Source organism: Trachemys scripta, chromosome 7 (genome assembly GCF_013100865.1).
Source record: "Trachemys scripta elegans isolate TJP31775 chromosome 7, CAS_Tse_1.0, whole genome shotgun sequence".
Taxonomy (NCBI): domain Eukaryota; kingdom Metazoa; phylum Chordata; order Testudines; family Emydidae; genus Trachemys; species Trachemys scripta.
In genome coordinates this window covers 45,224,311-45,237,930 of record NC_048304.1, presented here as the reverse complement: position 1 = coordinate 45,237,930, position 13,620 = coordinate 45,224,311, and the positions used below count along the sequence as shown (strand labels likewise).

At 51.1% G+C, this 13,620-nt stretch overlaps 1 protein-coding gene across 2 annotated transcripts in view; it reads left to right on the top strand.

The window, feature by feature from the left end:
- TWF2 (twinfilin actin binding protein 2) overlaps positions 1–13,410 on the top strand; it is a 73,703-nt gene extending 60,293 nt beyond the window's left edge. For both annotated transcript variants that reach the window (XM_034777455.1, XM_034777454.1), the window contains 4 exons: positions 5,741–5,866; positions 6,013–6,163; positions 6,944–7,065; positions 8,231–13,410. In XM_034777455.1, coding sequence (XP_034633346.1) covers positions 5,741–5,866; positions 6,013–6,163; positions 6,944–7,065; positions 8,231–8,398 — 567 coding nt within the window. In that variant the 3' untranslated portion in view covers positions 8,399–13,410. The remainder of the gene's footprint in view (positions 1–5,740; positions 5,867–6,012; positions 6,164–6,943; positions 7,066–8,230) is intronic.
- Positions 13,411–13,620: the final 210 nt, after the last annotated feature.

Below are 13,620 nucleotides of genomic sequence, written 5' to 3'. Positions count from 1 at the left end.
CAGCCCCAGAGGCCCCGGCCGAGCACCGCCGAGCCCTCCCTCCCTCCCGATTTTCCCGGACATGTCCGGCTTTTGGGGATTTCCCCCCGGACGGGGATTTGAGCCCCAAAAAGCCGGACATGTCTGGGAAAATCCGGACGTATGGTAACCCTACCTCTAGATCACTGCTCCTGAAACATTTTTTCCAGAAGAGAGATCCTTGTATGGATCCACCTCCCCTTCTAACTCCCCAGTCTCCTTATTTCTCGGCTTTCATTAATTCCTCTGAGCACTGGGAGGTGCTCTGAACCACAGCTGGGCCATGGACTGCTATTTGGGATCCACTGCTCTAGAGAGAATCATCCAAAATGCGTGAGGGGTCAGTGGTGACTGAAGAGCCGAGAAGGCCACAACAAAGAGTTGCTGAAGGTGTCCAGAGTCGTCTTCATCCTCCACTTCCCTCTGCATTAGCTTTGTCAGCCCCCACCCCACCCATGCATAATCCCATTAGCAGGTGTGAATGGACTCTCCCTTTTGGAGGTGGGTTGCTTGGCGCTGATGTTTTCCTTGTGCTTTTTTTTCTGTTGTGCTCCCAGGATCTTCGCTCCCTGGCCTCCAGCAGTGAGATGGTAGGCCTCTCTCCTCCGGTGTGTCCATTCCCCTCCTCTCCTTTAAAACAATCTCCTCTGTGTGCTGTTCTTTGTCCCCCTCTTCCTTAGCCAATGTTCTCCACCCCCTTCATTAGTTTGAGAAATGTATGGGGAGCTACCCTCTGTTTTGCTCTGAGTTGCTGATCTGATTTCTCCTCTCCCCATGCTCCCAGGACTCCTGCTTGCAGGACTCTAGCACTGAGATGGTAGGCTGGCCTCTGGATATTTTGCGCATTCTCCACACGCCTCTGTCTTGCGCTGGAGTCTCATCTTGTGCCTGCTTTACTCAGTCCCATGCTCCCAATTCCTTTTGGATTATTTTCTGTAGGGAATGAGCTTCTAAGCCACCCCTGGGCAAATCACTTCATAGTCATATTTGCTACCTCCTAACCTTGGGGTGTCATTGAGTTTAAGGCCAGAAGGATCACCAAAGCATCTAGTCTGACCTATTGCATCTCACAGGCCATTAAACACCACCCAGCTACCCGTATACTAAACCCGGCAACCCAAATTAGACAAAAGTATTACAGCCCGCGGGACGCTAGACTGTTGTATGCCACAGGTAGAAAATAGGAGGGCTCCCGCTGTGGCAGGGAGATGAAGAAGTGAGTTATTCTCCGATAATCCCGGCAACTGACCTGCACCCCATGCACTGCAAAGGGGAAAGACGCCCGAAGTCACTGCCAATCTGAGCTGGGGGGAAATTCCTTCCCAATCCCACACATGGCCATCAGTTAGACACTGAGCATGTGGACAAGAACCAGCCAGCCCAGCACCTGAGACACAGAATCCTTGTGCCACCTCAGAGCCCTGGCTTTCCCTGCCCAGTGTACCATCTCCAGCCATGACCATCCCTGATGCTTCAGGGGAAGGAGATATAAAAAACAAACAGAATTCATTGGGTGGAGTGGGTTAGTCTGACCCCTCCTGCTAAAGTTCTGAAGTATGAGCTTTTAGGACCATAAGACACAAACCGGAAGTGAGCTCCAGGGCTGCTGAACCTCACCCCTTTCATGATTAGAAATTTTCTAATTTCCAGCCTGAGTTTGCTGATGGCCAGTTAATATCCATTAGTTCTTGTGCCAACTTTATCCTTTAGTTTAAATAGCTCTTCACTCTCCCTAATATTTACCCCCAATGTATTTATAGAGAGCAGTGATATCGCCTCTGTCTTCTTTTTGCTAGCCTGAATGAGCCAAGCTCTCCTCTCATAGGATACGCCCACCATTCCCCTGATCATCCTCATAGCTCTTCTCTGCACCTGTTCGTCTTTCTCTGAGGTGTCACTAAATAAGGGCTGTGAAGGTCAGAGAATCATTGTAGGGGAGGAAGAAGTGAGACCTCCTGCTTCCAGCCCTGCTGTGCACATTTTCCCAAGGGGGGGGGGCACATTTTGGGTGGAAAGCAGGAAGGGGGGGTGTCATTTACCAGATACTTTATTACTGAAACATTTGTGAAGGGTTCCTGATCACTTCTGAGTAATTCAGGGCAGTACGTTCAGTGTGTGGTTGAGAAACCTGAGTTCTAGTTCCTGCTCTGTCCCTGACCTCCAGTGTGACCATGGGCAAGTCGCTTCATCTTTTGAGTGCCTTAGTTTCCCCATCTGTATAAAAGGGATAATGCTACTTGCTTCCCTTGTCTAAAGCACTATGGGTGAAAAGTGCTTAACAGTGTTATCCGTAACAATCTCGCTGGTTTGCAGCACTATAAAGATTAGCACACACAAAAGTCACTCTGACTGCTCATTATGCAATTTGCAAATGTGGATAACTCCACCAAATCAAACCCATGTCCCTGTGAGATCTGGCTGTGCGCTGGTACTCAGAGGTGACTATTTCCATGGCACTTTTCATCTGTCGGCTCTAAGCCATTTTTTGGCGGTACTGTCACTTATTTTAAAAAGTCATTTTTTTTTTAAGGGAAAGTGAGGAGTGTTTTTTCCTCACTCAAAAATGGCTGAACCATCTTTCCTCAAGTAAAATATCTTCCCCTGAAAGCAGAGCCTGAGCCTGAAAGATGGGTGTTTTCAGAAAGCTGCGAGCAGCTGAATCTGGGTGTCGCAATGGAAATCACTTTACAACCAGCGCCAGCTAAAGTGGAACAGCCCCAACGGGAGGTAGCCTTTCCACACGTGGCTTTTAGAGCACATTCGGTATTCTCAGTGCTTAGCAACCTCTAGTCACCAAGCTGAAGCGGGGGTGTGAGGCTTTTCAGAGAGCCATTCACTCCTCTGCCTTCTTTGTCACTGATGTGGCTCCGTCTCCCTGTATTCCATGTGACAGATAGTAGTGGGCTGTTGGTGCTGCCCCACGCTGGTAGAATTCCCCAGCCCTGAGGAGGTACGCTGTGTTGCCTGCCATGTGTTGTGCTTTGAGTTGTGTCTGAGGGATTCTTTCTCCTCTCATTCTTCACCTCCTCTCCTGAGTGGGATTTTTGTCTCTTCTTTTTAAACACTTGCACACGGAAGTTGTACTCTGAGCAGCGCCTCTCACGCTGCTGAGAGAGATGTGAAGAGTAAGCTACCTGGTGAGGGAAGTTAAATTTCCAATGGAAAAAAATCTGATTCTTTTGCTTCCCCGCCTCTTTGAAGTGGATTTGGGTGCACTGGAGAGTGGATTTGTTGATGCTGAGTATTCCTTGTTAGGGTGGTCCGCTGTAAGCCTTTAACATAAGGGCTCACGTGCCTGCTGTTTACCTCCACTTTCCAGGGCTTGCTCTGAGGGATTTTCCCCATCACCTGTGGCATTCTCGGTGGGAATCTGGGGGATGGGTTTGCACTATCCACTTATTTTATCCAGAGCTAATGGTGCACAAATGCTACAGTCGATTGTTTATTGGAAGGCTATATTGAGAATTAAAAATTGCAAACAAAATCTTGCTTTGTCATAACACCCCAAAATTTGAAAAACACAGTGGGTGTTTGGAGGAGAGATTATTTATTACAGTAGCACCTGGGAACCCCAGTCAAGGACCAGGACCCCATTGTGCTAGGTGCTGTACAAACTCAGAACAAAGCTGGAGAGTTGCAGAGCAAGTCCTGGGATGGCACTGGAGGACCCGGCAACCAAGGATGTTGCCGTCTCACGAGACCCTAAGCAGATTCTCCTCAGAGCTCTACTGAAGACGTCCTCACATGGCAAAACTGGCTAAAGCCATTGTGCAACAAGGGGATTTTGTGACTGAGAAATGTGGGCCAAAAAACCCCAAATGCTAGAGAATGGAAGCACAGTTTGATCAAGAAAAATACCGTAGTCACTTCCCATTCCTGTTTAATTTGAAGTCCCCCAATGACAGCTGCAGCATCCCATGTGCTTGATTGTCTCTCTCATGCACCCAGTTATTTATAACCGGCCATGCGCAATGACGAGCTGAGGGCATCTTCCCCCAGTGAAAACTTTCCTCACCACTCATCTGCATAGGCAGGGATTAGCTGTGGAGAATACTCCTCATCGAGACCTTTCTCTAAACACACAGTAGCCCACGTGAACAAGATGCCCTGGAAGGTCTGTGGGAAGATGGTGCTCCTAGGCGGCACTCAGAGTAGATTCTCTGTAGTCCTTGCCTCTCACTTCACATGGCCACATAAATCACCAGAATGAACAGCAGGGCTGCTTGAGACCAAAGAATCCCCCTGCCTTGGGAAGTCTTAAAGGGGCGAAGCAGTCCAGTGCCCGGTGTTTGATTTAGTGTTGGCTGTCTGACAGCCATATTTTATTAGAAAACCGAGAATTTTGGTGAAGTTAGAAGACTATTGAATTTTGCTGGCATTGTGGCATCTGTGACTTTTTGCTAGGACTCTCCCCTGTATGTCCATGTAAACGTATCGGTTTGAATGATGCAGCAGGCTTGGAATCTCTCCTGCCTCTCTCGAGATCCTGGGCAACAGGCTGGTGCTACTGAATTCTGAAGAAGTTCAAATGAGAATGAGGGACACAAGGGGTTTCTAGGTCAATAACCCACCTACTTTATTACATGGTATGTCTTAAGGTGCTTGTGATGGTGGTGTCTGAGTTGCTTGCTTAGCTTTAACGTTCCAGTGAATCCTAAGGATGGGGAAGAGAAATCTTCTACCCCTTCTCCCTTTGCTTCTCAGCAGCTTCCTTATTGGTGCAATCTCTGAGATTAGTTCCTCAACCTTTAGCGGGGTCATCCCCTTAAATTTAAGAGCAGAAGTGCTGAAAGTGGCCTGTCTTGCTGCTTGTGTTAACGGTGGCAAGCCCCAGGCTCAATGTGATCTCCATCAGTGGTGAATCCCATAGCTGAGGGCCCTCTTTGGAGAGTGCTCTGTCCCAGGGCACCAGTGGGAATGAACCTCCTTGTCCCCATTGAATATAGTTGCCGCAAGAGGTGAGTGCCTAGTGTCCAAGTTCTGCCCAAGTCCATTTAGGACCTGAGAGATAAGCGGCAAGATACTAAGATGTACCTGGTCCGGCAGAGTTAGTGCGATGTCCGGATGGTTTGCTGCACTATGCAGGTGGGCCGCTCCATGTTGTACCAGCTGTTGGTTTCCAGGTGGCCTTCAGAGTCCTCCCCAGGGGCAGCATATTGCAATAGCGCAGCCTTGTGGGGCCACAGCACATGGATGCCTGTTCGTCTGGGGTGGGAGTGTACAATCTCTTGGCCAGTCGCATGGATTCTAGAGCACTTCTGCTGACTGGGTGTCCGTGTGCTGCTCAGGATCACTCCTCACTGCAGCCCTGGCCCCCTATGTTCTCTGGGGCGTGGGGGCTGGTTTCTCACACAACATGCACTTGTCTCCCATGCCAGCGAGGCCATGACCCTTCTCCCTGGGGTTAATGTTCTCAATGAGGCAAGGCAAAGGGTGTTCCCTCTGCTGGAATCCCTCAGCTTTGATCAGCCTGGAAAGCACTGCAGCCGGCTTTGCATGCACCGGTGCCCTGTGGGCATGCCATCCTGGCAGGCGCTGCTCTCCTGGTGAGGGCTTCCCGGGAGATCCTGTTGCTCAGTGAGCTGTGAGTGACCCGTTCTGGCTGGGTTAGAGTAGCACAGTTTGTGTTTGGTTTTGTTCCCTTTATCCCACCCCCCCTCCTCCTCTTCCTCCTCACTGGCTTTGTCTCGGTCCAATCTGACGTTGGGGTCTCTGTTTCCAGGTGAAGACCGAGATCAGTGTGGAGAGTAAACACCAGACTCTGCAGGGCCTGGCTTTCCCACTGCAGCCTGATGCGCAGCAGGCCATCCAGTTGTTAAAGCAGAAGAAAATTAATTACATCCAGCTGGTAAGGAGGCAGTGGCAGTCTCTCTTGCGCTTTTCAGTTCCCCCAACTCCTGCCCCGGCCCTCGGGCTCTCCCTGAGTCTGCTGAGCCTCTGAGCGTTGATTTCAGTGTTTTATGCTGAACTCTTTCTCCCTTCCCCTTTAACCAGAAACTGGATCTCGAGCGGGAGACTATAGACCTGGTCCATACAAATGCCACAGAGCTAGCAGACCTCCCCAAAAGGATCCCCCAGGACTCCGGTCGCTATCATTTCTTCCTGTACAAGCACTCTCATGAGGGAGACTACCTGGAGTCTGTGGGTAAGCTCAGCCCTCTCGACCAGTACCCCGCTAGGAGAGAGAATACCTGAGTCAGACGGGTTCCCCCCTGCCCTAGGCAGACGTGGCGTTACTCTACGTTCTGCCCACGTGTGCACTGCAGTGTTCCTGTGTAATCTCTGGCTGGAGCCAAGCCTACCTTCCCCTCCGCACAGGCCGCTACCATTCCAGTGAATGAGTCAGTAGGCAGATGCCTTTGCTGGCCTGCTGTCGTCCTGGCAGGCAGACGGCTATTCGTTTTGTTCTTGCCGTGCCGTTCTTACCCTCAGCTGTCTGGGGATCTTGAACCAGTTCCCATTCCGCTGAAGGGCGTTTGCTCACTCACCTGCTACCAGCGCCTCAGATGCCAGCAGAGGACCCCTTAAACCGGGGCCCCTGACCCACGCTACTGCTGAAGAAGTGCTCTGGAAGCCAATGCCAAGGATGTATCTGGGGCAGTCCGGTTGCAGGCACCAGAATGTTTAGTCCTAGGAGGAGGAAGCTGTTCGGCTGCAGGAGGCTTTTTCTCTTGTTTTTTTTTATTTTTTTTTATTTTATTTTATTTTATTTATTTTTGGTTTCCTCTCCATGGTGGTTTTGCTGTTTCAGTCCTGTCTATGGTAGCGAGCTTGGCACGGGACTACATGTGTGGCACTCTTGTGGGCATGCAGGGCCGAGCTGGGCAGGATCTAGGACTGGATTCTCGCTGCTGGATCTCAGTTTGCAGATGTTCCTCAACTTTTAAGGCTAGGGTTATGTTGACAGTCTTGCTCTCTCTTGCAGTGTTCATCTATTCCATGCCTGGGTACAAGTGCGGCATTAAGGAGCGTATGCTGTACTCCAGCTGCAAGAGCCGGCTGCTCGACACTGTGGAGCAGGAGTTCTCCCTGGAGATTATAAAGAAGGTAAATCCGTGTTTCCTGCCTTGTCTCCTAACACTTGGCCAGCAGGTCATGCCCCCCAACTGGACAACAGAGAGAGCAGATACACACCTTTCTGCCAGTCTCTGGAGGGTGTAAACAAAGAGGAGGGAGTGGAATTGTTGGGTGTTCCAAAAGGAACCCACCTGAGAGCTGAGCAAGGGAACATTTAAGGTGAACATCCAAGGGCACTATCCTACTGATGTCTAAGAGAAGTAGCGAAAGCCCCATCCCTTGAGTCATTTCAGAGTGGCCTGGGGAGCATATAGGAGAACATACTATAGGGGCCAATGCAGGACTGTTTCCTCAGGGGTAGACTAGGGCAGTGCTTCTCAGCCTTTTTGATCCCGGAGACTAGCTTGCTGCGTCAGGGAGATGTCAGGGACCGACGCTGGTCCACGGACCAGTTGTTGAGAAACGCTGGATTAGAGGACCTCATAAGTCTCTTCCCATCTCAAATGTCTGATTTAAAAACCAGCATCAAATCAATGGAGGTTGGGCTTATTTTTGGGCCTGAGATGGGTTTTCTGTCTGGCCTGAAATCTCGCCTCAAACAGGGTCAGGCACCAGCTCAGCCAAGTGAGGCTGTCAGCTGCCTCGTCCTTCCTTCTGCTTTTCACGGCCTTTCACTGCGAGGCTCTGGTGCCCTTTCCGTCCCCTCACAGTGGGTGCAAATCTGAACTAGCGTTTACCTGCACTGATGTGTGAGTGTTAGGGATGTTGTCTGTCACATCAGTTGCCATGATCCCAAGGGCGGCTGCAGAGCAAGCATTTTGAATATCTGGTGGAGAGGCTGGCTGGTGGCATGGGGCTGGCTGGTGGCATGGGGCTAAGGTAATTGCTTCCCGCCAAGGGCTGCCTGGAGCATGGTGATTGTGCCAGTGACGCCCCAGGAAGCCATATGGCTCTGAAGAACAGGAAGTCTCGGCTCCCTGAGCCCAGCCGGATGTGAGAGTGGAGAGGACGCTGTGGGCGGAAAGGAGGGAGTTGATTTTCTCCAGGGGTCATTGAGGCACAGAGGGCAGCGTTGAGGGGCTCTTGTCTCAGAGCTGGGGGAGAGAAGGCCCCCGTTCTCTCCCCACAGTGGCTCGAGGGCATCAGGAACCAGCATTGTGGAGTTAACCCCCCTCCTGTGCCGTTTGTGTGCCAGATCGAGATTGACGATGGAGCCGAGCTGACTGCAGAGTTCCTGTATGACGAGGTCCACCCCAAGCAGCACGCCTTCAAGCAGGCGTTCGCCAAGCCCAAGGGCCCCGTGGGGAAACGGGGACAGAAGCGACTGATCAAAGGGCCGGGGGAGAACGGCGAGGACAGTTAGATCCCAAAGGGCAGGAAGCCGGGTCAGGAATAGGCCTGTGAACTTCCGATGGCGCCCAGAAGGGCCGTTTCCACAGGATCCACGTCTCCACTTCCGAGCCTGCCCGCTGAGCCCGGAGAGGCTTTCCCTCCCTCTCTTCTTTAGTAAAATCATCAACACCTGGCTTCATTTGGCGGGGGGGGGGGGGGGGGGAAGTGTCAAAGAATCTGGGGCAGGGGAGGGATCTGTGCGTGTTTTTATTTTCTCTTCCCCCTCGCTCTTTTGTTGTGTAATTCCTGAGCAGAATGGTTGTTCTAGTCTGAAATGAGATTTAAACTGATGCTCTTGCGACTTCACCTGCCTTGTGACCTGGTTTACCTGGTGCCTGCACTGACTGAAGGGCTCACTTACCAATAAGCCGTGTTATGCAGTGGCCTTGGAATGAAATCCTGGTTGGGGTTGATCTGATGGTGAAAGCCAAAGACTTTCCCCCTCCCCTTGAATGTGTTGCTACAGACCTCCGCTATCTGTGTCCAAGTCCCTAAATCTTGACAACTCCCCTCTATGGAACGGTCTCCTCAGCTAGCCAGTGCCCTGGTACATACATGCCAGACGGCTGCCTCCGCAAGGAAGGGGGCCAGCAGCTCTGCTGGCATGTGGGATCTGGGGAGCATGGGGCAGGAACGCTGCCCTGGCATTCCCAACCACAGCAGGGTAACTTGACCCTGAGGCTGGCAGGCTTGGCACTCAACGGGCAAGTGGTCTGTGATCAGTGACCTCTCCCCACCCCACCTCCCCAAGAGCAAGGGCATGCTGCCTAGGTGAGTGAAAGCCAGGCAGTTCCTCACCTCTGGGCGGAAAGGCAGTGGCTTTTGGAGAGCTCTTCTGTGTATTTCACAGTCCATGGTTTGGCTCGGATTTGTGTATCCAGGTGTGAAGGCTCCTCTAGTCACCTCCATTTCCACCCATTGGCTTCTCTGGCTTACAGAGCAGCCCAGGAGAAGCCCTAGGTCTGTGGCACTGGATTCTGATCTACTAAAGGAATTTCAAGCTGTATCCTACCTGTGATGTGTGAAATTCTCTGGCAGGCAGTTAAACCAGGTGCTGTTTTCCCTTTGTCTCAGGTTTGCTTCATGACAGCTGAGTTGAGAGGACAAGGGAGGTTAGCCCTGAGCCATCAACTCCTGCTGGCAGCTCTTCTTTGCCTGGGATTTGATCCTCTCTCAGCTCCAGCCACCTCCCTAGATCATGGGTCCAGTGGATCTGAACGCAGGCAGATCCACTGGACCCATGATCTCCAGTACCTGGCTCTGGGTTGCCTCACCATATTGCACTGGTGCAGGAACGCATCTCGTGACACTCACTCCCAGCCCTACGGATGCATTACTATCCTGCCCTGACTCACCAAGATCCACACCTGAACCTCTGACACACATTCAGTCCTGAATCCACCATCCAAAGCCACAGGGACTTCTGAACATAGGGTAGCAACCCACAGCCAACCAGGTGTGCGTTGTGCATCCCAGTCAACCTATAACATCATTCATCCTCACACGATTGTTTAACCCTTCAGTATGCCCTGCAGTTGCATCCCCATCCTTCATTCCAGCGCTGCACTCATCTACCAGGGCAGTGGGGATAGCCACTTCTAGCTGTGGGCTACAATACACGGTCACATTGATCATTAAGGGTGCGGCTTTGCTGGTTTGGGAGAACATTAACATCAGCAGGTTTATCTGTTGCATTCTGCACTCTGGTTAACAGGGCTGTCCGTTCACCCTGACCAGGAATGCTTGGTGCCTGAAAAAGACTGTTGTAGATCCACTTAAACCAGGTTGGGCAAAGAGGTGTCTATGTAAGAATGTTTCCCAGGGACAGAGGTGAGAGCTGTGGCCCACAAGGAAAGGTGAGGTGAGCTGTGGTGGTGATAGGGAAGGAGGAAGGAACATGTGTTGTCCAGGCCCACATGCATTAGAGCATCAGGACCGCTGCTGCGAAAGGGGGAAAGTTGTGGCTTTTGAAAATCCACCTAGTAGATGTTTGTTCCAGTGGGTCACAGTATTTAATGCACACGACATTCCAGCTCCTGGGCAGCCTCTGACTTGTACCACATCCGAGGGCACTCAGCCTTCTCTATTCAGTAGAACTGTGTGGTGTTCCATTAGACTCGAAGCCATTGTTTGTTTTGTTCTCTTGGCTGCCATGGAAACTTTGAAGGAGGTGTCAGCCAGGTTGATTTTCTGCATCAGGGATCGTCCCAATCCCTGAGCAGAAAGAGTCTGGATTGAGGTCAACTCGTCCCTTCCAGGCAGGAAATGGTGGTGACCTGGTCTACAGTGCAAGACAGGGAGGTGGTGAGGAAGGGATTTTACCAGCCCCCGGCTCAGCCCATCTGTCTCCTTGTTGTGAGGTTTTCAGCAGTCCTTTAGCCCCCAAGAATTTGGCTGTTGGCCTTACTGCCTGGAACTGATCATGGCAGTGCTGGGGCAGCCGACTTCCTGATGCCCGTCAGCAGGTTAGGGGTAAGTCTTGACCTGGCAGGAGACATAGGTAATCATTGCCAGGGACTGTAGCTTAGAGGCCTTGCTTACCTTCCCTAGCACAGACTATCCAACAGGTCCCAGTCTGAGCTGGGTTTTCATCACCCTGGCTTTTCAGTAGAACTCTTGCGTTTCCTGCCAATAGTAATGGGAACTGGTCAGCGGGATTCTCTTGTGACCAAACCATGAAATATCCAGCCATGTGGGGGAGTGAGGGGGGAAAGTATCCCTTCCTCCCCACTCTCTAGATGTCAATGGCTTTACAGACTTGGACACTTGCTTTCTTCGTGGAGTGATGTAATTGCATCTTCTGTGGCTCCTATTCTAATTGCACAGCCATTGCTGACATTTCTGGATGTTGCTGAACTGTCTGACCATCTGTACCTTAGCACTGTACCTGTGGGAAAGTTATGTGAAAGGGTCCACATACGGGGTGGGTATCCTATGCATGCAAGGACCTATTCCACCTATGTTTTATATTGTGCTGTGGGACACTAACACCTGCCGGGGCATCCCTCTGCCACGGTGAGATCCAGTGAATAAGTGATCTGTATTAGTTTTGTCGAGGCAGAGGGTTAATTTGTCATGCTGGTGCCTCATGTTATCCCATTCCATCAGGAATGTGTGCACAGTCCACTTTTCAGGAGCGTATAATAGGCCAGGACAGCAAGTGCTGGAACAGTTGTGTTAGGAGAGTTCTAGTCTCTTTCCCTGGGCGAGGAATTATTTCTGCATCCTCATCTGGGCATGGAGGGTTCATGGAAAGTGTTTGATTACATGCTGCTGGCCACCCTTGATCCCAGGAAAAGACATGGAGACCTGGTCATCTTGTAGGCATTAAGTATATCTGGGGAGGTGGTAGCTGTTGTCCTATTCGCTGACTTCCATCTCCGAAGTCTCTCCCCCATTTAGAAAAAAGTTAATCCAGTTTAGAAAAGTCTACAATGTAAACTAGGTCACCCACTGTCTCTAGACCATATGTTATTTGGGCTCGTCAGTTAGTTTTGATCCCACTGTTGTGCTCTATTGATGTATATTAATGGCGAAGGTCCAGTTGATAGTCTCCTAATACACAATCAAATGTAGCTATAGGACCTATCAGAACTTCAGTAAAGGAAGAGAAAATCCATAACCGGCATTAGTACTTTCCCCTCCTCGCCCCACTTATTCCATAAAGTAACCCCATGCTTAAGGCAAATTCTGGTCCTGGAGTAGCTGGAATCATGTGGGATGAAGGGGTAGTCATGTAGCCACTTTTCTCCCCACCCTAAATTTGTGCCTGGGGTGGAGTTGGTGACTCTGACCACCAGATGTTTGGGAATGATGTCTGGCAGGCCTTGGGCATGGAGAGTGGCTGGGATCTTCGGAGGCTCATTGAGGAACTTAAAGGAGGCATGTAGCCTGAAGATCATCTGCCACTTCCCCAATGGGGCTGTCTGCAGTAGTTCTCTCCCTCACCCCCATTTCCTTTGGTGAGTTGGAGGAAGGACCACCTATCCCCACTCTGCCCTCAAGTTGCTTTTTTTAGGGAGGGCACATTGATGGACCTGTCCTGAGTTCCCTGGGCTACTGTGTAGATGTTACAGCAGCCTGGGAGTCACATTCTCTGGTCCTTCCCTAAAGAGAAGGTTGGGGGAGAGAATGCGACCACAGAGCTCGTTGCATGAACTCTGCCCTCTGAATAGTTCCATCAGTCCCTACCATGGGGCAGCTCTGTAGCCCCTCTGAGTCCCCTTCTACACCAGCCTGAACATTCTTGGGGTTAGCCAGGCCTACTCAGAGCTGGAGTGTGTGGGAGCAATGGGCTAAGGTGCCCATTCCTCCTGCTAGGACACTATCGGGCCGGCTTCTGTCCTGTGGACACCAAATCTACAAAGACCTGGTCTCCAGTCTGTCCTGGGAGTCGCATAGGCCATCCAAATGTTGCCGAATGGTGAAAGCCAAGGAAATTCTTGGTACAACCAGCACCAAATGGAATTGATTTTGATCTGGGGCCTATCTCAGCTGCCGACTGCATGGTTAAGGGTGGTTGGACATGAGCCGCCTCCGTAGGAGGATGGGGGATTTCTCGGGGCTCCCAGCAGCCCTCAAGTCCTCCAGTGCCTACCCAAACTCCAAAAGGCACACATCAGTAGTACTGTGAGCTTGTCTACACTAAGGACTTTTAGGGGGGAAATTCCCTACTGGTGCTATCGGCCTCTACAACTGCAGCAGGGGCAGCCCTAGGCAAGACTCTGGCAGCTTCTGGAGATTTTACCACTATGTCATGGTGATAAAATTGCCAGGTCATGTGCTGGAAGTGGCCTTTGCCTTATGTGCACAAGCGCTGCCGCTGCGCAGCTGAACCAGCGATAGCTGCGTGGCAGACACAGCCTGTGCGGGAGAGGGGGAGCAGGCTGGGCCGCGGTCTGGGTTTGAGCTTGGGGCGAGGAAAAGCAGAACACACTGTATTCAACACTGTATTTTCTAAAGAATAAAATATTTTTAAAACAATTTGCTTGTGGTTCAAGTGGAAGTTCTCTAGCTATCGCACCCTGCCTCGTGCTAACACGCTCCTTCCTGTGTAGGGCCTGGTGCACCCCCACTTGACAAGTACCAGATCGGCCCCATAATTCACCCTGCAAAAGCCCTAGGTGCAGTGACGGTAACCCAGGGATTAAATGAATGTTATGAAATCTACACTGTCACGCTGCAATTTGTAAT